The 23,009-nt window shown below is 39.7% G+C and overlaps 1 protein-coding gene across 1 annotated transcript; it reads left to right on the top strand.

Annotated features, from left to right (window-relative positions):
* Positions 1–21,557: 21,557 nt before the first annotated feature.
* Positions 21,558–22,214, top strand: LOC138892110 (uncharacterized). The gene has a single exon (XM_070175806.1). The coding sequence runs from the start codon at positions 21,558–21,560 to the stop codon at positions 22,212–22,214; it is 657 nt and encodes a 218-aa protein (XP_070031907.1).
* Positions 22,215–23,009: the final 795 nt, after the last annotated feature.

Raw genomic sequence — 23,009 nt, 5'->3', positions numbered from 1 at the left:
GTCTTTTTTTATTCTTGTGCATAATTGTTGTACATATATACACATTTTGTGCTAGGGCTCAAGTGATTTGAGCGGGCACGATTCATTTGACCATTTGTCCCTTACAATAAATCCTATTGATCGAGGCCCTTCAATCACGAAGTCGAAATGCCTTGTTAAATTTGATATCCGAGGATATTTCCCCCCAGTGTTTGAGGTTGACCGAAGAGAGGCCTAGAATGCTGTTGTGATCATTGTCATCGGTTCGTAGCCGGCCTTCGATTCTAAGTTAGCAAGATTTACTTGTTGCCTCGTTAAAAACCTTTCCGGAAAACCTATTAGGAAAAAGAGTACAACGCGTGCTTTCAGACCTAGGGTCTCGAATCATCCTTTGTTGGTTACCTGTAAGTGTTAGTTTAAAATGTAAATAAAAGGAAGAATGGGACCGCACCTTAACAGTAATATCACTTTAAGTGAGTTATATTCCAGTTGTTTGGAAGTTGCTCGATGTTCATTGTTCCAAGCTTGTAGGATCCTTTCCCGGTGATCTCGATAACTCGGTACGGTCCTTCCTAATTCGACCCCAATTCCCTTCGTTCGGGTTTCAGGTGCTTAGTGTGACCTTTCTTAGTATCAAGTCCCTGGTATTGAAGTGTCTAAGGTTGGCAGTATTGAAGTGTCGAAGGTTGGCCCTTCGATTGTAATACCTTTCGATCCGCTGTTTTTGGGTGGCCAACCGTACAAGGGCGGCTTTACGCCTTTCATCTAATACCTCCAGGCTCGTGCTCATAGCTTCATAGTTCGATTCCTTCATTGCATATCGGAGTCTGATGCTTGGTTCTTCGATCTCGACTGGTATTAAATCTTCGGTGCCATAAACCAGAGAAAGTGGGGTGGCTCCGGTACTGGACTTCGAGGTCGTACGGTACGCCCATAGGACCTCAAGTAGCATTTTCTTCCATTTTCCTTTTGCGTCGGTTAACCTCTTTTTAAGGCTTTGGAGTATGGTTTTATTGGTAGATTCAGCTTGTCTATTCCCACTAGGGTGATAGGGAGTGGATAAGATGCTTTTGATCTTATAGTCTTCGAGAAACTTTCTTACTTTGCTGCAAAATATATTGTTTCCTATTGTCGCACACGATCTCGGCCGGTATTCTGAACCGACATATGATATAGTCCTAGATAAAATCGAGGACTTCTTTTTCCCTGACCTTCTCATATGCCTGCGCTTCCACCCATTTAGAGAAATAGTCAGCCATAAATAAAATAAATTGAGCCTTACCGGGTGCCCGTGGGAGGGGGCTGATGATGTCCATCACCCATTTCATAAAAGGCCATGGTGACAAAACCAAATGCAGCAGCTCCCCAGGTTGATGAATCATCAGAGCGTGCCTTTGGCATTCATCACATTTTTGAACGAACTCCTTTGCATCTTTTTCCATGTCGATCCAGTAATAACCGGCTCTGATTATTTTTCAAACCAGTGATTCGGCACCCGAATGATTTCCACAATTATCTTCGTGGATTTCCCTAAGAACGTACTCAGTATCCCCCGACCCTAGACATATTGCAAGTGGGTCATCGAACGTTCTTCTGAACAAGGTTCCGTCTTCAGACATGCTAAATCGGGTTGCCTTCGTATGCAGGGATCTCGATTCTTTTATGTTCGGGGGCAATTTTCCGGTCCTGAGATATTCCACGTACTTATTCCTCCAGTCCCAAGCTAGGCTCGTTGAATTGATCTCGCAGTGTCCTTTTTCCACTACCGATCTCATAAGTTGTACGACTTCTCCCGAGTTGATCTCGTTGTCTTAGATCGACGATCCCAAATTAGTGAGGGCATCGGCCTCGCTGTTTTTATCCCGAGGCACATGTTGCAAAGTCCATTCTTTGAACCGATGTAATGTCACCTGTAACTTGTCCTAGTATCTCTGCATTCGTTCTTCCCTGACCTCGAATGTTCCATTAACTTGGTTTACCATAGGAGTGAGTCGCACTTGGCTTCGATCACTTCTGCCCCCAAGGTTTTGGCTAATTCAAAGCTTGCAATCATGGCCTCATATTCGACCTCATTGTTAGTCAATTTCACAGTCTTAATAGATTGTCTAATTATATTTCCTGTTGGCGGCTTTAGTACGATACCAAGTCCGGACCCTTTTGCATTTGAGGAACCGTCCGTAAAGAGGGTCCAGATTCCCGAGGAAGTCCCTGAGTTAATCAATAACTCTCTTTCGATCTCAGGTATCAGGGTCGACGTGAAGTCAGCCACGAAGTCTGCCAAAATTTAGGATTTAATGGCGGTCCGAGGTCGGTACTCAATATCGTACTCAATCATGGCCCGAGAGTTCGGGTTTATACATAATGTTCCTTAACGGATAAGTAGTTACGACACATATGAGGTGATATTGGAAGTATGGTTTTAGCTTCCTTGAGGCACTTAGCAAAGTGAGCGCCAGTTTTCGAGGTGAGGGTACCCAGTTTCGGCCTCACCTAAGGTCCTGCTAACATAATAAATTGGGAATTGCGTATCTTGCTCTTCCCGAACCAAGACTCCACTTACCGCTATATCCGAGACCGCTAAGTACAAGTACAGTTGTTCGTCTATCTTTGGTGTGTGAAGCAGTGGTGGGCTCCATAAGTATCTTTTGAGCTCCTCCAGAGCTCGTTGACATTCCGGAGTCTATGAGAAGTTATTATTATTTTTCAACAGTGCGAAGAATCGGTGGCTCTTGTTGGACGACCTCGAAATAAATCACCCCAGAGCAGTTATGCGCCCGATTAGCCTTTGCACGACCTTTACGTTATCCATGACCGTGATGTCTTCTATGGCTTTGATCTTGTCGGGGTTGATCTCGATTCCTCGGTTGGATACCATCAACCCGAGGAATTTACCCGATCCAACTTTGAACGCATATTTTTTCGGGTTCAGATTCATATTGTACTTCTTCAATATGCTGAAGGTTTCCTGCAAATGTTTTAAATGGTCCTCTACTCACATGGACTTAACCAACATATCGTCAATATAAACTTCCATTGATTTTCCTATTTGTTCTTCGAACATCCGATTTACTAGGCGTTGGTATATGGTACCAGTATTTTTTAATCCAAACGGCATTACATTATAACAGTATGTGCTGTATTTAGTGATGAATGAGGTTTTTTCCTGATCACTCGGGTCCATCCGAATTTGGTTGTACCCGGAATAGGCATCTAGAAAACTGAGGATCTCGGGGCCGACCGTGGCATCGATCATACGGTCAATGTTGGGCAAACGAAAAGAGTCTTTGGGGCATGCTTTATTCAAATCTTTGTAATCTACACACATTCTTAGTTTACTTCCTTTTTAGGAACTACCATTACGTTTGCTAACCAATCTGGGTATTTAACCTCCCGAATGGACCCTATTTTAAGGAGTGTAGATACCTCGTCCTTGATGAAAGCATGTTTGACCTCGGACTGGGGCCTCCGCTTCTATTTGATCGGATTGATTTTCGAGCTCAGACTTAGTTTGTGAGTGGTTATCTCCGGTGGGATCCCTGTCATATCAAGATGGTACCAAGCGAAACAATCTAGATTAGCTACAAGAAATTGAATAAATTTTTTCCTAATCTCGGGAGTTAACCCCATGCCCAGGTATACCTTCCGATCGGGTAGATGCTCGACCAATATAACTTGTTTCAGCTCTTCGACTGTCGATTTGGTTGCGTCGGAGTCATCAGGGGAACTCCGCAATCATCGTCTCCATAAGTCCCCTTCTTACCCAGTTGGGTCGTGGCCATTATTGGTGACTACTATTTGGCCTCTTGATTTGCACTCGAATTTGGTTCCTTCGATGATGTGGATGTTGATATCGGAATCACTTCTTAGACTGCAAACATCTCTTTTGCGGCCGGTTGTTCCTCGTAGACTATCTTAATCCCTCCCGGAGTTGGGAATTTTACCACTTGATGAAGAGTTGAGGGTACTGCCCTCATGTTGTGGATCCATGGCCTTCCGAGAAAGGCATTGTACCTCATATCTCCTTCGATCACATAAAACTTGGCCTCTCGTATGGTTCCCGTGGTATTTACCTGTAATGTTATCTCTCCCTTGGTGGTTTCACATACCATGTTGAACCCGTTTAGGATTCGGACTACATGCATGATTTTGTCTTGTGTACCGATTTATTCTACGACCCTCGACCGAATTATGTTGGCCGAGCTACCTGGATAAATTAACACACATTTAATTGTAGTTTTATTTACGATTATAGACATTACCAGTGCATCATTGTGAGGTTGTATGATCCCTTTCGCATCCTCATCGCTGAAAGACAAGATTCCTTCCGGTATGTAGTCTCGAGTTCGTTTCTCCCTGGTGATGGACACTCTATTCCGTTTCAACATCGACTCTTGTTGGATATCGACTCCATCTATGATCATATTAATGACATGTTGAGGTTCGGTATCTTCTTGTTCTATTTGTCTGTTAGAATCCCTGTTCCTGAAATGATTCTTGGCTCGGTCACTCAAGAATTCTCGAAGGTGCCCATAGTTGAATAGTTGGGCTACTTCTTCTCTCAGTTGTCGAAAATCTTCCGTTCTATGACCGTGAGTTCCATGATATTTGCACATCTGGTTGGGATACCTTTGAGCTGGATCGGATTATAGAGGTCGAGGCTATTTGGTCTCCATAATGCGCCCGATAGCTGATACGATGGTGACAACATCGATATTAAAGTTGTATTCTGATAGCCTCGGTGCTTCTTTAGGCCGGATATACCTGTCGAAGCTGTTTTTGGTCATGAGCCCCTTGTTGCTTCAACCTTGTTCATTTCTCCTTTTGTTTCTTATGGGGTTCCGCCCGGACCCACTGCTCCACCGGTCTCCATTATATGGCCGATACCGATCCCTATTTTATCCTGGTTCACGACCGATGTTTCTATTGACTCTGTCGAAGGTTCTGGCGGTATAAACAAACTCCGAAGGGGCCCCAAGTTGATCATCTTCGACCCTGATTTTCGATTGATACCGATTGTGTACATCGGCCCAGGTAACGACAGGGTACTCTATCAGATTCTGCTTCAATTGTTGTGAAGCCACCGAGCTTCGAATATTGAGTCCCCGAGTGAAATCTTTAACGGCCCAATCATCAGCGACCGACGGCAGATCCATTCGTTCCATTTGAAAATGGGACACGAATTTCTTGAGCATCTCGTTGTCCTTCTGTTTGACTTTGAAAGGTCCGATTTCCTGGTTTCTACCTTGATGGCACCGGCATGTGCTTTTACAAAAGAGTTTGCAAGCATAGAAAATGAGTCAATAGAATTAGGAGATAAGTTGTGATACCATATCATGGCTCCCTTTGATAGGATCTCCCCAAATTGTTTTAGTAGAACAGACTCGATCTCGTCGTCTTTCAATTTGTTCCCTTTGATGGCACATGTATAAGAGATTACATGCTCGTTTGGATCGGTCGTCCCATTATACTTAGGTATTTCGGGCATACGGAATTTCTTGGGAATCGGCTTTGGAGCCGCGCTTGGAGAAAAAGATTTTTGTATGAACTTCCTGGAATCCAGTCCTTTCAATATCGAAGGTTCTCGTGGGATTTGATCTACCCTGGAATTGTAGGTTTCCACCTTTTTGTCATTTGCTTGGATTTTCTTTCCCCTTAATTATATTCGCTTTGTCAGCTCCTCGAGTATCTTTATAATTTCGGGGTTGGCGCCCGATTCTTGTTCATTCGACCTTACTACAACTGGTTCAGTTCTGCGGGTGGCTTCTCGGGGCGGATCGGGTTCAACCCTGCTTGGTGCCTGGCTTTGGCTCTGCAACTGAGATATCTTCACCTGTTGAGATTGTAGCATTTCGAAGATCATCTCTAGGCTGATTCCGTCTTCTTTAATGTTTTGCGTGTTTCGAGCTGCCGATCGGGTTCCACCACGGACGCTATTTTCAGGGTTGGTAGGCAAGTTCGTGTCGATGGCCACATGCAAATTAACATCAATTGGATCTGCGGTCCGAATTCCAACGAGATCAGCGGGTGGCCCAACGTTTTCGGGCGCCATGTTGTTATTCTCACCTTGATGACCGGATTCGTTATCGATATGTAGGGGTGCTAATTGAGAGTTTGTCATTTTTAGCCTGAACTAAAAGACACTTCAAAGAGAAAGTGAGTTTTTATCAAATAGCCACTATTATAGAGATTTGTATCAAATAGCTACTATTATCCTTAGCCCCACAGTGGGCGCCAAACAGTTTACCCTCAAAATTGGACAATAATTGAATTAGTACGCGGTTTTAAGGATACGTGATCAGATTTAATACAGAGTAGTAAATTAGATTAATTACGGGAATAGAAGATAAAAGATAAATACAAACCACGCAAGTTGAGCAACCCTAGCCTTGTGAGATTAATCTCCCTCGAGCTAGAAATAATATTATCGATGCCGGAGTAAAATGAGTTGTGACAAAGCTAGAGAAAACAATATATTGCTTTTTGGATATGTGTTACAATCTCCTTAATGAATTGTCAAGTCCTCTTTATATATTGAGGGAGACCTACCCTTTGGGGTATTATTTTATTGTACTATAAAAAATATAAGTCCTTGATTTTGAAGACCGTTGGTTTCCTTTTTGGCTAATTCCGTAATTTCTAATATAATGATTGGTTAATTGCAAGAATCACGGACCCCTGTCGGATGAGTTGGCAGAGCTTTCTTCGAGACCATCAGAAACAAGACTGGTTACGCCTTCGGTAGACTTGAGGGCAAATATGATAATCTCGATGGCTAGTTTTGATGATGCTTTGGGTAATATCTTAAATATTATACCCCGCCCTTGGATGACCATGTTGGATGTCAGATCGAACCTCAGACTTCGATTTTTACTCAATTACAGATGTACCGACCTTGGACCTCCGTTTCACAAGCTCGATCGAACACCGAGCTCGGTTTTACCCATACAGAACTATTATTTTCTGCTCGGCACATTATGGTACTATTCAGCTGGTGATGAATGTTCTTGAGAAGTATGAAGTGGCATCAGGCCAGAAGATAAATACAGATAAATCCTCATTAAGAAATGGTTAATGTCATTCACTTGTTAACTAAATTTTCTAGGCAGTTCTTTTCTGTTACATATCTTGGTTGCCCTATTTTTTATAGTAAGAAGAGAAAAAGTCATTACAAGGGTTTAATCTTTAAAGTTCAAGAAATGTTAGCAACATGGAAAGGAATTGCATAGGATGTTTGCTCGTTTTTTCAGGAGTAACTCAGGGAATGGAAGAGTGAGGCATTGGGTATCTCGGGACAATTAATGTTTTCCAATCTTGGAGGGAGGACTAGGATTTAGATCATTGCACGATATTTCTAGGGCCTTATTTTCAAAGATTTGGTGGAACTATATATACGGCAAATCCTTTATTGTGGAGTGATTTTATGCACAACAAATATTGTAAGAAGATAAATGAAGTAATTATTCCTTGGAGAAATGGCTCGTAGGTGTGGAAAAATGCTTGAAGTAAGGGACCTTATAGAACATGAAATTTGGTGGCAACTCAAGAAAAGGGAATTCAAGGTTTTGGTTCGACAATTGGACTGGATTAGGAGCACTCTATCATGCAACTGGACCTGAACATCAGTGTGATGAAAGGGTGCATTTTGTAAATGAGACAGTGGAAAATGGGGAGTGGAATGAGCATCTTATACGTGAGCTAGTACCGGGAGAAATTGTTGATCCTATAGTATATTCAATTCAGCCACCAAATAACCAAGAAATGGGTGATCATCCGTGGTGGAGGCTGGAAACCAAAAGGGAAATTCACAGTGAAATTAGCTTGGCATGAGTGAATGGTTTGCCTTTTAAATATTCCTTCCTAATGTGGAGATTATGGAAAGATAGACTACCTATTGACGATGTAATAAGGAGGATGGGATACTCATTTCCGTCGAGGTGTTGGTGTTGTATAAACTCTAGCCAAGAAACACTTTCTCATGTGTTCTAGGCTCTCCAGTGGAATGAGTTTTATGGACAACTTTTGTTTACCTGCAGGTATAAATATACATAGAATGCAGCTTGTACAAGTGCTAAATGAGTGGTGGTTAAAGCAAGCTAATGCTAGTTTAAAACGAGTACTTCAAGCAATGTCATCGATTATTGCCTGGAAACTTTGGAATCATAGGAAAAAGTGCAAGCATGGAGGCAATGTAAAGGATGATATTCCAGGTTCAAAGATACATTCAAATACTGCTCAAGGTGAGGAGGCTTGCATTCACAGGTGCTCTGACGAGCTGGCCAGAATTATATCAAAAACTGCACGATCATATTCCAGCACTAAATACACGTAAAGTCTTCTGGCAAATGCCTCCAACTGATTGGATTAAGTGTAATAGGGAATGGTCTTGTAGAGGAAACCCAGGCAGAGCTTCTTATGCCTTTTGCATAAGAGACTTGACATATTCCAAGGCTGTTAGAGATTCCAAATGCAACCAACACAGAATCTGAAGATGCGATTTTAGAGGCCTTAAGATATGTTATAGATAACCAGTTTCCTCCTTCGATGCTTGAAACAGATTCATTATTGATGAAAAATCATTTATGTTGCATTGTGCTATTGCTACATCATATGTAATGCGCGAAGGAAATCAACTTGTTGATCACCTTGCAAACCTAGCTTTGGAGCAAAATGCAAACATATCTCCTCATTTTTAGAGCTTGATAGCAAAAGGAGGAGGATATTGAATAGCGACAAACTTCAGGTTCCATACTTAAGGGTGCGCATTGCCAAAAATCAGCCATGAAGGTGAAAATATTTGTTAGACGGGGTAGCTTGTTATGGAATTGGAGCATCACTAGTATCATGATATACCTGTTAGTATGGATCATTTTATATGATAGTCATGATATATATGAAGTTCACACTTGATCAAGGAAGAAGCCAAGGAGATGATGCACTAAGGAGGAGGAGCTCGAATATATTTGAAGTTGGGATGGCCTTGTATTCCTATATTTTCCCCTCTTGATCTACTACTTAGTAGTACATGTTTTTCTTATTTTAGAAAGCTCATGCTGCTTTGATATTGTAAAACTTTATTTTAGTTAGATTATTAATAAAATTAGCCACTAGGTATAATGCCTAGGGGCATATTAGCTTAAAAATAATTAGTTATAAGTTTGGGAATCAAATACACCTAATCCCGTATCGGCTACCTGATTCAATGGATAAGAAGAGAATTAAGGAGAAGAGGAGAGCAGAGGAATGAGAAGAGAAGGGAAGAGAAAGGAGAGATAAGACGTAGATGAGAGGGAAGCAGGAGAGAAGATAGTTGCGGGAGAGAGAAAAAGGGAAGAAGGGGATACAAAATATTCAAAAAACAAATAAAATCCCCCTTCATTAACTCTTGTTTGTGCTTATGTGAGTGTGAGCACGTGCCTCTCACGTGCCCCTAATTAGTTTGGGTCATGACATGGGATGATATAGTCGAAATTGGAATTGTAAATTCAAAAAATATTTTGTTGAACAACATAAATAAATTATTTCAATCAGATAAACTTTGATGAAAAATAAAATAAATAGGTCGAAAGCAGATAACACAAAATCATGCAAATATAGTAGAGTTTGGCGAATAGTTGAATAAGCAAAAACATCATGATAATTGGGTAGATTTATGAATTATCCAATCTAAAGATGTTTCATTTCTCTTTAAGAACACTAGTTTTGAGGCACACTTTTGGAGGCGTGGCTTATGGCGAAGGGAGTTCCTTTCGGCTACTCTCACTTTGGAATAAAAGGAATATATCTAACAATGTTTCAATCCCAAATAAGTTGGGATCGGCTGTATAAATACTCGCTTTCTTTAAGCTCAGCTTATATCATCATCTCGGTATATATATATATATATATATATATATATATATATATATAGTGTGTGTGTGTGTGTGTGTGAACATGCTAAGACGTTAAAATAACCAAATCAAGATTGTAAATATGTGATTGTAACGACCCAGCCAGTATTTTTGAGCATTTGCATTTCCGTTCAGCTATTTAAAGTCTTGACCAGCATCGTATGATGTATTATGACTTGTGTGAATCATCGGTTTTGGTTTTCAGGTTATTCGGAATTGATTTGGAAGAATGCATTTCATGATTGAAGCTTTAAAGTTGAAAGAGTTGACCAAGTTAACTTTTTTAGTATTTGACCTTGGATTGGAGTTTTGATGGTTCCGTTAGGTTCGTATGATGATTTTGGACTCGGGCGTATGCCCTAATTTGCATTTGGATATTTCTAGAAGGTTTCAGCGCTAATTGGCAAAAGTTGAAAATTTAAAGGTTTGAAAAGTTCATAAGTTTGACCGACATTTGACTTTGAGGATATTAGATTCAGATTTTGGGTCCGGGAATTATAAAAGTTTTGTTATGTCATTTGGGACTTGTGTGCAAAATTTGAGTTCATCCCGAGTTGATTTGATATGTTTCGGCGCGAGTTTTGGAAGTTGAAAGTTCAAAAGTTTATTAAGTTTGATTTGAGATGCGATTCGTCGTTTTGATATTATTATGCTTGATTTGAGGCCTCGATTAGGTTCGTATCATGTTATGGGACTTGTTGGTATATTCGGACGGTGTCCCGAGGGGCTCAAACGTGTTTTGGATTGATTTCGGACCATTTTTCTTCATGTTTTCATTGCTGGTTGCTGCTAGTTTCTGATGTCTCAACTGTCCTTCACGGTCGCGAAGATTGGTACGTGATCGCGTAGAGGAAATCTTGAGCTGGGCATTTTCTTCATTGCGATCGCGATTGGATGGCTGTGTTCTCGTAGAGTTGGGATGGTCTTCATCACGTTCGCATCTGCTTCTACGCGTTCGCGTAGTGTTTGGGGCTGAGCTGGGCAGAATGTTGGTTATCTCTTCGCGTTCGCAAGGTTGTTTCCGCAAACGTGTAGTTCTGTCAGTCATGTGTATCGCGTTCGCGAGTCTGTTACTGCGATCGCTTAGTACATTTCAGGAACAATAATTTTTCTTCTTCGGATCGCGATGGTATTTCCGCAATCGCGATGCATTAATTCGTCCAATGATTATAAAGTACTCTATTTCAGAGGTTTCAGCCATTTTTGCATATTTGGAGCACGAATTAAGACGATTTTTAAAATGATTTTCACCATATGGATTGCGGTAAGTATTATTTACTCGGTTTTGATTTTATTTCATGAATCTATCTTCATTTTTGGCATTTAATTGAGGATTTCAAGAGAGAAATTGAGGGTTTTTGTCTAAAGTTTCATAGAGTGAATTTTTGAGATCTAAACATCGATTTGGAGTCGGATTTGAGTGAAACTAGTATGGTTGGACTCGTAATCAAATGAGTTGTCGGATTTTATCAGTTTTTTTGGATTCTGAGGTGCGGGTCCGGGTTTGACTTTTGGATTGACTTTGGGTTTTTGATTAAAGATTCGACCTTTATCGATTGAGTTTGTTTCCTTAGGTATTATTTGATGTATTTGAGTTTCTTTTGGCTAGTTTCGAGTTGTTCAGAGGTCGGTACGCACGGGGTGGCATTTTGGGAGCATTGCTTGGCTTGCTCGGTATTGGATTTGGCTTGTTCGAGGTACGTAACACTTTTAAACTTGGTGTTGAGGGTATGAACCCCCTGAATATATGTGTTATGTGTTGGTGTTGTGGTGACGCACATGCTAGGTGACGGGCGTGTGGGCGTGTACCGTGGAAATTATGGCTCGATTGATTCTGTGGTACTTTGTAGTGACCTAATCTTGTTTATATTCATGAAATTTCTATGTGCTAGAGTAATTGAGTTATGATCCATGTTAGAAACCATGTTTAGGCTATATGCTTATCATGTTGAGACCCACTGAAGTCATTTCTGTTGTTGAGTTATTTGCTTACATTACAATTGCATACTCATTCATTTGCATGTCATATCTCAGTCTCTGTTGCTATTTATTGATATATCATATCATCATTTTGGGTTAATTTTCATAACATTGCGAGCCCGAGAGAGTGGGAGAAATTGATGAGTGAGTTGAGGCATGAGAGCCGGATTATGAGTGATATTGATGGGATTGGGCTGCTCGCCGCAATAGGCTTTATTGATTCATGCCATGATTTGCTTATTATAGCGCTTGGCTGATTTGCCCCTCCGGAGTCTGCACACCCACAGTGAGTGCAATTGCTATTGATTCATTTGGGCTGGATCTGCCTTGTACAGTGCTGAATGACTGAGAGTGTTGAGGGCTGGATCTGCCATGTTCAGTGCTGAGTGATTGAGTGTACTGGGTGATTGAGCGTGATGAGCGGGAGTATGAGACTGTGATATTGAGTACTCTGAGAGTGCGAGTACATGAGTTCATCACTGTGTCGCATTGCATCTGACATGCATACTTGACATATAGGCATAGAGATGAATTTCCTCATGTTACACGATGTTTGTGACATTTATGACTTCACATGCACATTGACATGTAGGCATAGAGATGTACTTTCCTCATGCTATCTCATAAAGATACATCTCACTTATAGTTGAAAGTTTTTGGGAAAAATCACAGTTTTTCCGACTTACTCATATTGCGGTGATTTAGGTGAAGGAAATTGGGCTTTACTGTTATACTTGAAAATCATGACTATTTTTCGTAAGTGTGAACTAGCCGAGTGTCACATCTCTGAGTTATTTCTTGTACCACTTTTATTATATTGTTATGAGTTGTTGTTGGCTATTAGTACTGGACTCTGACCCTTATCCCAACTCGTCACTACTTTCAACCTAAGGTTATGTTTATTACTTATTGAGTGCATGAGGTCAGTTGTACTCATACTACACTTCTACACCTTGCGTGCAGACTTTTTATGTTGATGTTGTTATGTATGGAGGGAGCTGGCATTGAAGACGTACATGTGTTTCGGTCGTTGCTGCCTTTTGTACTTCTAGCTTTAGAATTATTAATTTGTTCATGTATATTTCAAACAGATGATGTATTTATTTCGCACCAGCTTTATAAACTCTAAATCTTTGAAACTCATGATTTGTACTACCAGTCCTTGAGAATTCTTTGTATAGAAGTTCAGTTATATTATCATTTCATTTATTAGTAAATCCCATTGGTGTTGGATTTTTGTTAAATTGGCTCACCTAGCGGGTTGGGTTAGGTATCATCACGACTAGTTGGATTTTGGGTCATGACATTGATAAAAAGTAGAAATTTTAGTGCTAATTTCTCGTAGACTCAAAAAGAGGAAACTCTTCTGACACCACACAATTGAGTATATAAATACTAATTTGACTTCAGCACGTGCATTGGCTGGTGCCAGATATCAATACCAACATAATATTCCAAAATTAAAAACCAAAAACTCAGACAAAGGCAACACAACATAACATGAAACCCAGCTAGAATGAGATGATTACAACAAATAAATATGATGCTTATATAATAGCGCATAGTCGGACAGAAAAGCATACATTTCTGTAACCTATCTATGAAACATTCAAGATCTAACAAATTCAGGACGCCCCAAAAATGAATGACATATCAAAGAGAAATTCAAAAGTAGAAAAGGTTCAAATTTACTAATTTAGATTCCCCACTAAGAAATTGTGAAGAAAGAGAAAATTCAACCAGCTACTATATATGAATCAAATAAAGCATAGATCCAAAGAGAATTTAGAGATAGAATACATATTTGAAGTTAATAATATCTAAAAATATAGCATCAACCCTACATGCTCATCAATAAAGAACAACTAATTAAACTAAGCCAATTTAGAATTCCACATATGAACGTCAACAAAAATGGACAAAATCCAAAATGAATTCAAAGAAGATATAGCGCATGAGTGAATTAAGAGTGTGTTTGGTATGAAATAAAATATTTCTAAAAAATATTTTTAAATTTTTTCATGTTTAGTTGGCTTAAATATTTTAGAAAATACTATTTTGATAAAATATTTTTCTCTATTTAGAGTAAAATAACTTCTCTAGCAAAAACAGAAAAATATTTTCCAAAACTCTCTTTCAATCTTCCCCTTGTCACCCATGCCTCTAGACCACCGATCTTACCCCAACCATCTCGAACATACACCCATCGCGGCACACTTAACCACCCTTCAATCCCCCGCCCCCGACCCATAACCCACTCCTCTCACAAGGTCAGGGTCAGGGTCGTTGGTCGGGGTTCAGGGTCGGGTCAAGTTTGGGGTTGGGGTTGAAGTTAGGGGCCGAGTTTTGGTTCAAGGTTGTAGGGGTTTACGATTTGGGGGTGAGGTTGGAATTAAGTCACTATGAGGGTTCGAGTTCAGGATCGAGGTTCAGAGTTGGAGCAATGGTTGGGATTCAAGGTTGGGGTTCGGGGTTGGATCAAGTTTGAAGTCGCGTGATGGATCAAGGGTCAGGTATCGAGGTCGGGATTTGGGATTTCGGGTTGGATTGAATTTTGGGGTTGGGGCAGGATTGAGGTCGTGGTAGGGGATCAAGATTAGGGTCACGATAGTGGTTTGTGTTTGGTTTAGAGATAGGTATTAGGGTTAGGGTTTGGGATCGGGAAGGAGGTTTGGGTTTGAGCTCTGACTCGATAATCTGGTGATAGGTCGGGGTTTGGGTCAAGATCAGGGTCGAGGTTCAGAGACAGTTCTACAATGACTCTGAACCCTACCACTACTTAGACCCTGAACCCTATAATGTCTCTTACTTTTGACCCATATCCTTACCCTCGACCCCAAGCCCAACTCCAACCGCAACCCTGACCCCCAACCCCGATATCTACCTCGAATCTTGACTCCAACCCCTCCACCTCGTCTTCGATCCCAACTGTAAACCCCAATCCTAAGCCCGACCCCACCCTCGCCCTGACTTCAAACCTTAATCCCAATCACAAACCCCATTCTGAACCCCAATCTCGACCCCGAATCAGACCACCAATGTCTCCCTCCTTCATCTCTTACCATTTCATCTCCCATAGTTTTTCTTTTTTAAAATTATTTTATTGCTAGCTAACTTGTAACAACTCGACTGATCGTTTTGAGTAATTGCACTCAGTTAAGTGGCTTGAGATCATGAGTAGCTTTATATGGTGTATTATGACTTGTGTGTATCATCAGTTATGATTTTCGAGTGATTCGGGATTGATTTGGAAGAATAATTCTCAATTTGAAAGCTTTAAGTTGGAGGAGTTAACCAAGTTTGACTTTTGTGTATTTGACCTCAAATCGGAATTTTGATGGTTCCTTTAAGTACGATAGGTGATTTTGGACTTGAGCGTATGCCCGGATTTGCATTTGGATATTTCTAGAATATTTGAAAAGTTCATAAGTTTGATCGGGAGTTGACTTCAATATTACTGGGTTCGGATTGTTGTTCCGAGAGTTGGAGTAGGTTCGTTATTTTCATTTGGAACTTATGTTAAAATTTGAGGTGATTCTGATATGTTTAGACATGTTCGACGTAAGTTTAGAATTTGGAAGTTTGAAATAGTTTATTAAGCTTGATTTGAGGTATGATTCATGATTTTGATTTTATTATGTGTGATTTGGAGCCTCAAGTAGGTCCGTGTTATAATTTGGGACTCGTTGGTATATTCGCATGTGGTCTCGAGGGGCTTGGATGAGTTTTGAGGTAGTTTCGGATTATTTCTGATGGATCTTTATGTTGCTGTTTTGCTAGTGTCAGGTAAGTCATCCCAACCGCGAGAAGGCGATCGCGTTAGTGAAGAGTTAGGTATGTTATTCTATGCATTCGTGGTAGGGTGATCGCGTTCGTGAAGTCTATTGATGTTCCAGGTACTTTATGCATCGCGTTCGCGGCAGGGCGCCCGTGTTCGTGAAGAGTGGTCTGAGCTGTGCATCACGGTCACGAGGTTTGGGACGCGAATGCGAAGGGTTGTTCTGTGGGCCGTGAGGTTTGTTCTTCACGAACGTAAGGCTTATTCCATGTTCGTGAAGGGTATCCCTGGAGCAGATCTATAAGTACTCTATTTTTGGACGTTGAGTTATTTTATTATATTTTGAATTATAGAGCTCGGGTATGGGCAATTTTGGAGGGGATTTTTACCATATTGATTGGGGTAAGTATTTTTTATTCAGTTTTGATTATATTACAAGAATCTATCTTCGATAACGACATTTGATTGTTGGTTATAAAAGTGAAATTGGGCGTTTTTGTCTAAACTTTCCTAAAATAAATAATTAAGATTTGAACATCGATTCAAAGTCGGATATGAGTGAAATTAGCATGGCTGGACTTTGATGGAATTTATGAGTTTTGTCGGGTTCTGAGGTGCAAGTCCGGTTTGACTTTTTAGTTGACTTTGAGTATTTTATTTAAGATTCGATCTTTATCGTTTTGGTTTGTTTCGTTTGGCATTATTTGATGATTTTGAGTTGCTTTTGGCTAGTTTCGAGCTGTTCGAAGGTCGATGCACGCGGGATGGCGTTTCTAGAGTATTGTTTGGCTTGCTCAGTATTTATTTTGGCTTGCTTAAGGTAAGTATCTTACCTGTACTTTGTTGAGGCACTAGTTGTCCGAGTTATTTGTGATAGATATGTGCTACGGGTACGCATATGTGTGGGTTTTGAGCCCATGTGCGAGCATCGGGGTATTTATCCATGCTCGGGTTAGTTCTTAGGCTATAACATTCCTTGAAATGATTTTCTAAGCCTTATGCTATGACGTTTCTCATATTTATAACTTTGTTGTGAACTATTTGATCCGTGTTTGAGGTTACATAGAGGTTAATCCCCTTAATGAACTGGATAATTGCTATTTCCGTGATGAAATTGCTGATTTGAGCTATGATAGCAACTTTGACATGCATACACTTCAGCATGTTATTTCTACTAGTTGAGGAGCATGAAATCTTATATTCATTGATCATTTATATGTATTCTTGTATATTTGCTTCGGTGTGATATGATTTGTACTGGATGCTTATGACCACGCTGGGTGGATTGTGTGTTATGCATATGACTATGCCGGGCGGATTGTGTTGTTATGCCTGTGACCATACCGAACACATTGTGATATGCTTGTGACCACACCCGTTTGAATTGTGATATAACCCGTGATCATGCCAGGCGGATTATGATATTGAGCTCGTGACCATGCCGAGCGGATTATGATATTGATCCTATGACCATGCCGGGATGATAGTGTGTTGAATTGGCCGTGCTGTGTGTGGATATGGATCTATCCTCTAGATTCACCTTCTCATGTTTCTCTCTTGATGGTATACACTCGAATTATGAGAAACTGACGGGTTACAGGTTGATGTGAGCTCTGGGAGAGCTGGTTATTGGTTTGGTTTGGTTACTGAGATTCTGATGCGCGCTTGAGAGCCGTGATGTGATTTCTATTTTGGATCGGGTTGCACGCTGCAATGGGTCGATCTTTGATTATTGCAATTTTTCTTTACTTGCAATATTCCATAGTTGTTTACCTTATTATATGCATATATCCCCTATATGCTGGATTGTTGATTGATCAAAGTATGTTAAGGAAATTGTGTGCACCAAGGTAGTTTTATCTGTAATTTTGAATCATATTACTATTATGTGCTTGTTGGAAATTATAAACTATACAGGTGATTTTAGAGTATCATTTATAAATCTTACCTCTATAACCTCGCCGAGGTTAGTTATGATACTTATTGAGTACATAGGGTCAGTTGTACTCATACTACACTTCTACACCTTGGAGCTGATGCTACTAATTATGGTGAGAGCCATCATTGAAGATGTACCTGATTTTCGGACTTAGCTACCATTTGTCCTTGGTAGTTTAGATTATGGTTCTGTCTATGTATATTTCAAACAGACTTTGTAAATATTTTCATACCAACTTTGTAAATCTAAAGTCTTAGTGGCTCATTACTTGTACTACCAATTCTTGAGAAATTGTATAAAAATTCAGTTATTTTACTTCTTGGCTCTTATCATTATTATTAGATTATGTTGGTTGTTACTTGGCTAGCCTAGCGGGTCGGGTTAGGTGTCATCACGAATAGGCAAATTTTGGATCGTGATGAGTTGGTATCAGAGCTCTAGGTTCATAGGTTCTACAAGTCATGAGCAAGTGTCCAGTAGAGTCTTGCGGATCAGTATGATGACGTCCATACCTATCTTCGATAGGCTACATGACATGTAGGAAAATTTTTCATCTTTCTTTCATTATCGTGCAGTATTGATTCAACTTGACGCGTATCTCTTAAATTCCTTCCATTTACCTGTATGTTATGATTAAGCATTCAGTGTCAGCTGTGCATTGGCAGCTTGTGATTTCCATGGATGAGGTGCGAGATGTATTCTCTGTGTTGTAGAGATAGGTCAGTCTGGAGGACTTGAGGCCGGGTTTTGACCGCAGCTTGGGATTGATAGTTTCAGTTCTGTCAGTATGTGCTTTTGGACTTATATATCCGGTAGTGTCCCTGTGAGTTGGAGTTGATGGCTCAGTGAGTTGTTGAATGGCTATATATGAGTATTGTGTGCAACCAAGAACTAGGCTTAGATGATCTGGATGTGAGGGGAAGAGTTTGCTTGGGATGTGAGAAGCACTATGGATTCTTGATTTCTATCTTTATGTGTTGTACAGTCTTGAGTTACGAGTGTGTTAGGGATCTTTCAGTTGTTTGTTTGTGAAATTAAGTGTATTCTTATATCTGGTTGGCGAATTCAAACTATAGAGGATTGATTGATTGCATAGTAGTTATGACCATGATAGGGTCATCGAGTGATGCTAGTTTAAGGCTAAGCATGTGGGTTATCTCCTACAGGATGTTCTAAGGTTGTATGATCCCTGTGATGTTTCTGTGGAGAGTTTTCTTCCACCAGTGGGTTATATATGTTGCAATTAAGTTTGGATCGCTTGAGAAGGTTGGCCTGACAATCACGAGAATGAAGGTGCGTTTAGCATAAGATTAGAGGTATTTTATGATTTTTGTCACCTGATCTTACAAAGGATTTAGCTAAATTATAGTACGGGATTATGGCAGTAATGGAGTACGAATATTATGGGTTATCAGATGTTGTGTTCTATGGCTTTAAGCCAAGTGGGTCTGCTATCGACGATCAGGTTGCATGGTTATGTGTTGCATTAGTTTCGGCCTGAGGCATGTTTGCGGACAATTTATGACTCGAAGAGGGTGGTTTTAAGGATGACTTGAGTAAGAAAATTTCTGGACACATGTTGTATTACGCTTTATGGATATATGAAAATCTTGAGATGATTCGGGTTTGTTATTCATGATGGATATAATGTCTTAAGAAAAAGGAGTCACGTAGTTGCGTTAAGGTGGGGTTACTTCGTTGGGTGTATGTGTACTAATGGAGCACATGTCTTTTGGCTCATTTAGGTGGTGCATTAGAGATTAGAGTGGGGTGGATGACTCTTTGGAAGGTTCTAGTGGGTTCAAGATCTATATGTGGTAATTGAAGGATTTTCGAATTTGTAAAAGGCTAAAATCTGAGATTTGCATTGGATGGTATCGGGACTTGCGGTATTTCTGTATCATTATGGATTATACATTTCCTTAATCTTGAGGTTAAGGAAACAACTTTAGATTCACATAAGGTCTCTTTCGAGTGGGTATCTCAGATGCGGTACTTTTGGGGGCTTAAGAGGGAATACAGCGATTTATGGGCATTAATACGACGCGGTTTCATGTTAAGATCTCTTGTCATGAGTTTTCCTTAAGGATCGTAGTGTGGCAATTCGGAAGAAACTCAAAGAAATAGGAAAAGTTGATGATAGGTTGGATCAACATAGTAATGGATGTGATCAGTTCTTTTGGTTCTTATGATGTTGTGAGGTTTTACCGGTGTTTTTTGGCAATGCTCTTGGGTTTGGAGATCTGTGTAACTTTGTTTAGTTAGAGGGATTTAGTTTTGACGGCTTGGTTACGTACAAATAGGTTCCGAAGAGTTCTCGATGATGTCGACAATGACTTGAGATATATATTTTCTACAGGCACGGGGAGTTTGTTGCACGTTGCGATTTTCTCCGGGATGAGATCAAGTGGAAGGTTTTTGGCTGGTTTAGTATGTATCCTTCTTGTGACTCAGAGTTGATAATAGTGTTAGATATATGTTTTAATGATGGAAAATAACTTACTTCTATTTGCAGGAGAACAATTCCAAAGAAGGAAGTCAGAAGGAAAAATGGAAGGGTATCAATAACAAAGAAGTCAAGGTTCTACTGAAGATCAAGGAATAAATCATGTTGTGATTGCGAGATTCATGGAAAATAAATATTTGATTTCAAGCATTTATGAAAGACTTATCAATAAATATGTATAGAAGATGTATGAAGAATAATCAACCACATATATCAAGGAAGCAACGTCTTGCAGAGGAAAGTCAATCACGGAAGCAACAGACCAAGTAAGAAAGTTCTATCTTATTCTTGGAAGAAATCAATCTTGATTGATTCTGAGGATCAATTCCCTTGGGTTGCCTACCATCTATGGATCTGTCATGCTAGAAGATTGATGTTCGAATCACATATATACAACAAGAGATGCAAAGGAAGCACATACTTTGATCGAACCACTGTCAATCTTTTTGTTCCACTCCAAACAAGAATTGTGGTCTATTCTAGATTTACTGTGTAACTAGGGAGAGAAGAAAGAGAGAAAAATCACTGGTGAAGCATTGTATCAAGAAACAAGAAAAGTACTATTATATTGACAAAGTTGTTGGTGTATAACAGCACCAACATACTTGTATCAAGACATTTCAAATACTTGAAAGAGAATACACTTGCAACCCAACGAGACTGAACATATGATTCACTTTGAATCTAAACCAGTATAAAACATCTAGTGTCATTTACTTTTTGCTATTTATCATTCTGTATTTTGTCTATATCTCTCGTATCAAGAATCTAGTCGACTAGAAAGAAAATTAGTCAACTACCTCGCAAAAGGAAAGAAAAATTACAATTCACCCCCTGCACTTTCAATTGGTATCAGAGCAGGTCTCGCATATTTGCTTAACATCAAGTGAGAAAAGATTATCAACATACCCAGTATATTTTCATACTTGGGGTCTGGGAAGGGTAGTGTATACCCAGACCTTACCCCTACCTAGTGAAGGTAGAGATGTTGTTTTCAATAGACCCTCGGCTCAGAAAAGTAGGGTGCACGTGAGAAAAAATCATGTCAACTCAAGTAACTGCTGGTGCACTATTTCAAGAAGGGACATCTCAAGTAAGGCCGTCGTATTTCAATGGACACCACTTCTCCCATTGGAGAGTGCATATGGTAATTTATGCAAAGTTCCTCAATGGCAAAGTGTGGCGTATGATCAAGAAGGGAAACTATCCCCTTCTAGCTGCAAAGTATGACAAGAAAGCTAAAGGACAAACATCCACTGATACAGAAGATATAGATGATTATTGTGATGAACAAATAGTTGTAATTCAAGTCAATGTTATGGCACGAAATCTTCTATATAATGCCATCAGAGGAGAAGAATACGAAAAGATTTCAAGCTATGATACGCTAAAGAAATGTGGGACAAACTGGAAGTTACCTATGAAGGAACGAGCAAAGTGAAAGAAACAAGGATTAATTTACTTGTTCATGAATATGAGCTCTTTCAGATGAAAGAAGGTGAATCCATCGAAGAGATGTTCTCACGATTCAATAAAATCATTGGAGATCTGAAAGCTTTTGGTAGACCACGCTCCAGTGATGAACAAGTTCAAAATATTCTAAGAAGCTTGCCCACTACGTGGCAGACAAAGGTAGTTGCACTTGAATCTCAAGATCTGGATAAACTATCATATGATGAACTACGTGGAGACCTTATAGCTTTTGAGAAGACACATCTCAACAAACGTGGCCAGGAAGAAAAGAAGAAAACTATAGCTTTCAAAACCACGACTGAAGGATACAAAAATGACAATGATGATGATGATAATGCAGAGGCACTGGAAGAAGCAAATGCCATGGTTTCAAGAAATATGAATGTACTGGTGAGGAAATACAGAAATACAAAAAAGGGAAAAATATCATCTAGAAGAACCAGACAATTAAATGAACAAGACAAAAATTATGGAAAATTCTTTGAATGTAGAAAATATGGTCATATTCAAGCTGAATGCCCAGAGCTAAAAAGGAAAGTCTCTAAGGGGTTTACCAAGAACAAATTCTTCGGAAGCTGGAGTGATGAAGACAACTCAGAACATGAAGAAATAGCAAATTTATACTTTATGACCATATTGGAAAATGATATGAACAACTACTCTTGTTGCTAGACTGATGAAGATGTATCAGACGATGACTGCAAAAAAAGAAACTGAAAATTGCTTCATGGCACGCAGCCAGACAAGTGACGTAAGACCCTATGATTGTGAAAGATGTAATAAAGTACAATATATTCTTGATTTTACCGTGAAAGAGTCTCAGAAAATGTTGAATGAATTAAATAGACTCAATAAGGAAAAGAAAGACTAGGAACTTAACCTTGAAGTATGTGAAATCGAATGAGATGCCCTTCAAGAGGAAGTTCAGGAATTGCAATTGCAACTAAATGGCATGCGCAAATCCACCAGTCATAGTTCTGTCAGGTCTAATCAGGCGACTTGTAAGTCAACTGGTAAACGACCTGCTGGAATCAGGATCACTCGCAAAGACACCACTAGTGGATCCAGTGAAAGATCGACTATTGTTTGTCATTATTGCAATAGAACTGGTCAAAAGTACATCTTTTGTAGATTTCATAATTCAAATATTGTCGAATGGATCTGGAGGCCTAAAAATGGCCTTGATGTTAATAGAACTAATCAAAAAGGACCCAAGCAAGCTTGGGTACATAAAATAATGTAATAATATTTCTTTGCAGGAACACCACATGAAAAGTCAAAAAGGAAAGTGGTATCTCGACAATGCGTGTTCCAGTCACATGATCGGGCAACAAAAATCTCTTTAAAGAAGTTACCAAAATCAATGGAGGAAACGCTAAGTTTGGTGATGACTCAAAAGGCAAAATTGTCGGTATCAGAACTATTCCTTTTAACAATAAATGTGACATTACTGAAGTTTATCTTGTA

The sequence above is a fragment of the Nicotiana tomentosiformis genome, chromosome 5, assembly GCF_000390325.3.
Source record: "Nicotiana tomentosiformis chromosome 5, ASM39032v3, whole genome shotgun sequence".
Taxonomy (NCBI): domain Eukaryota; kingdom Viridiplantae; phylum Streptophyta; class Magnoliopsida; order Solanales; family Solanaceae; genus Nicotiana; species Nicotiana tomentosiformis.
This window is presented reverse-complemented; position numbering and strand designations above follow the sequence as displayed.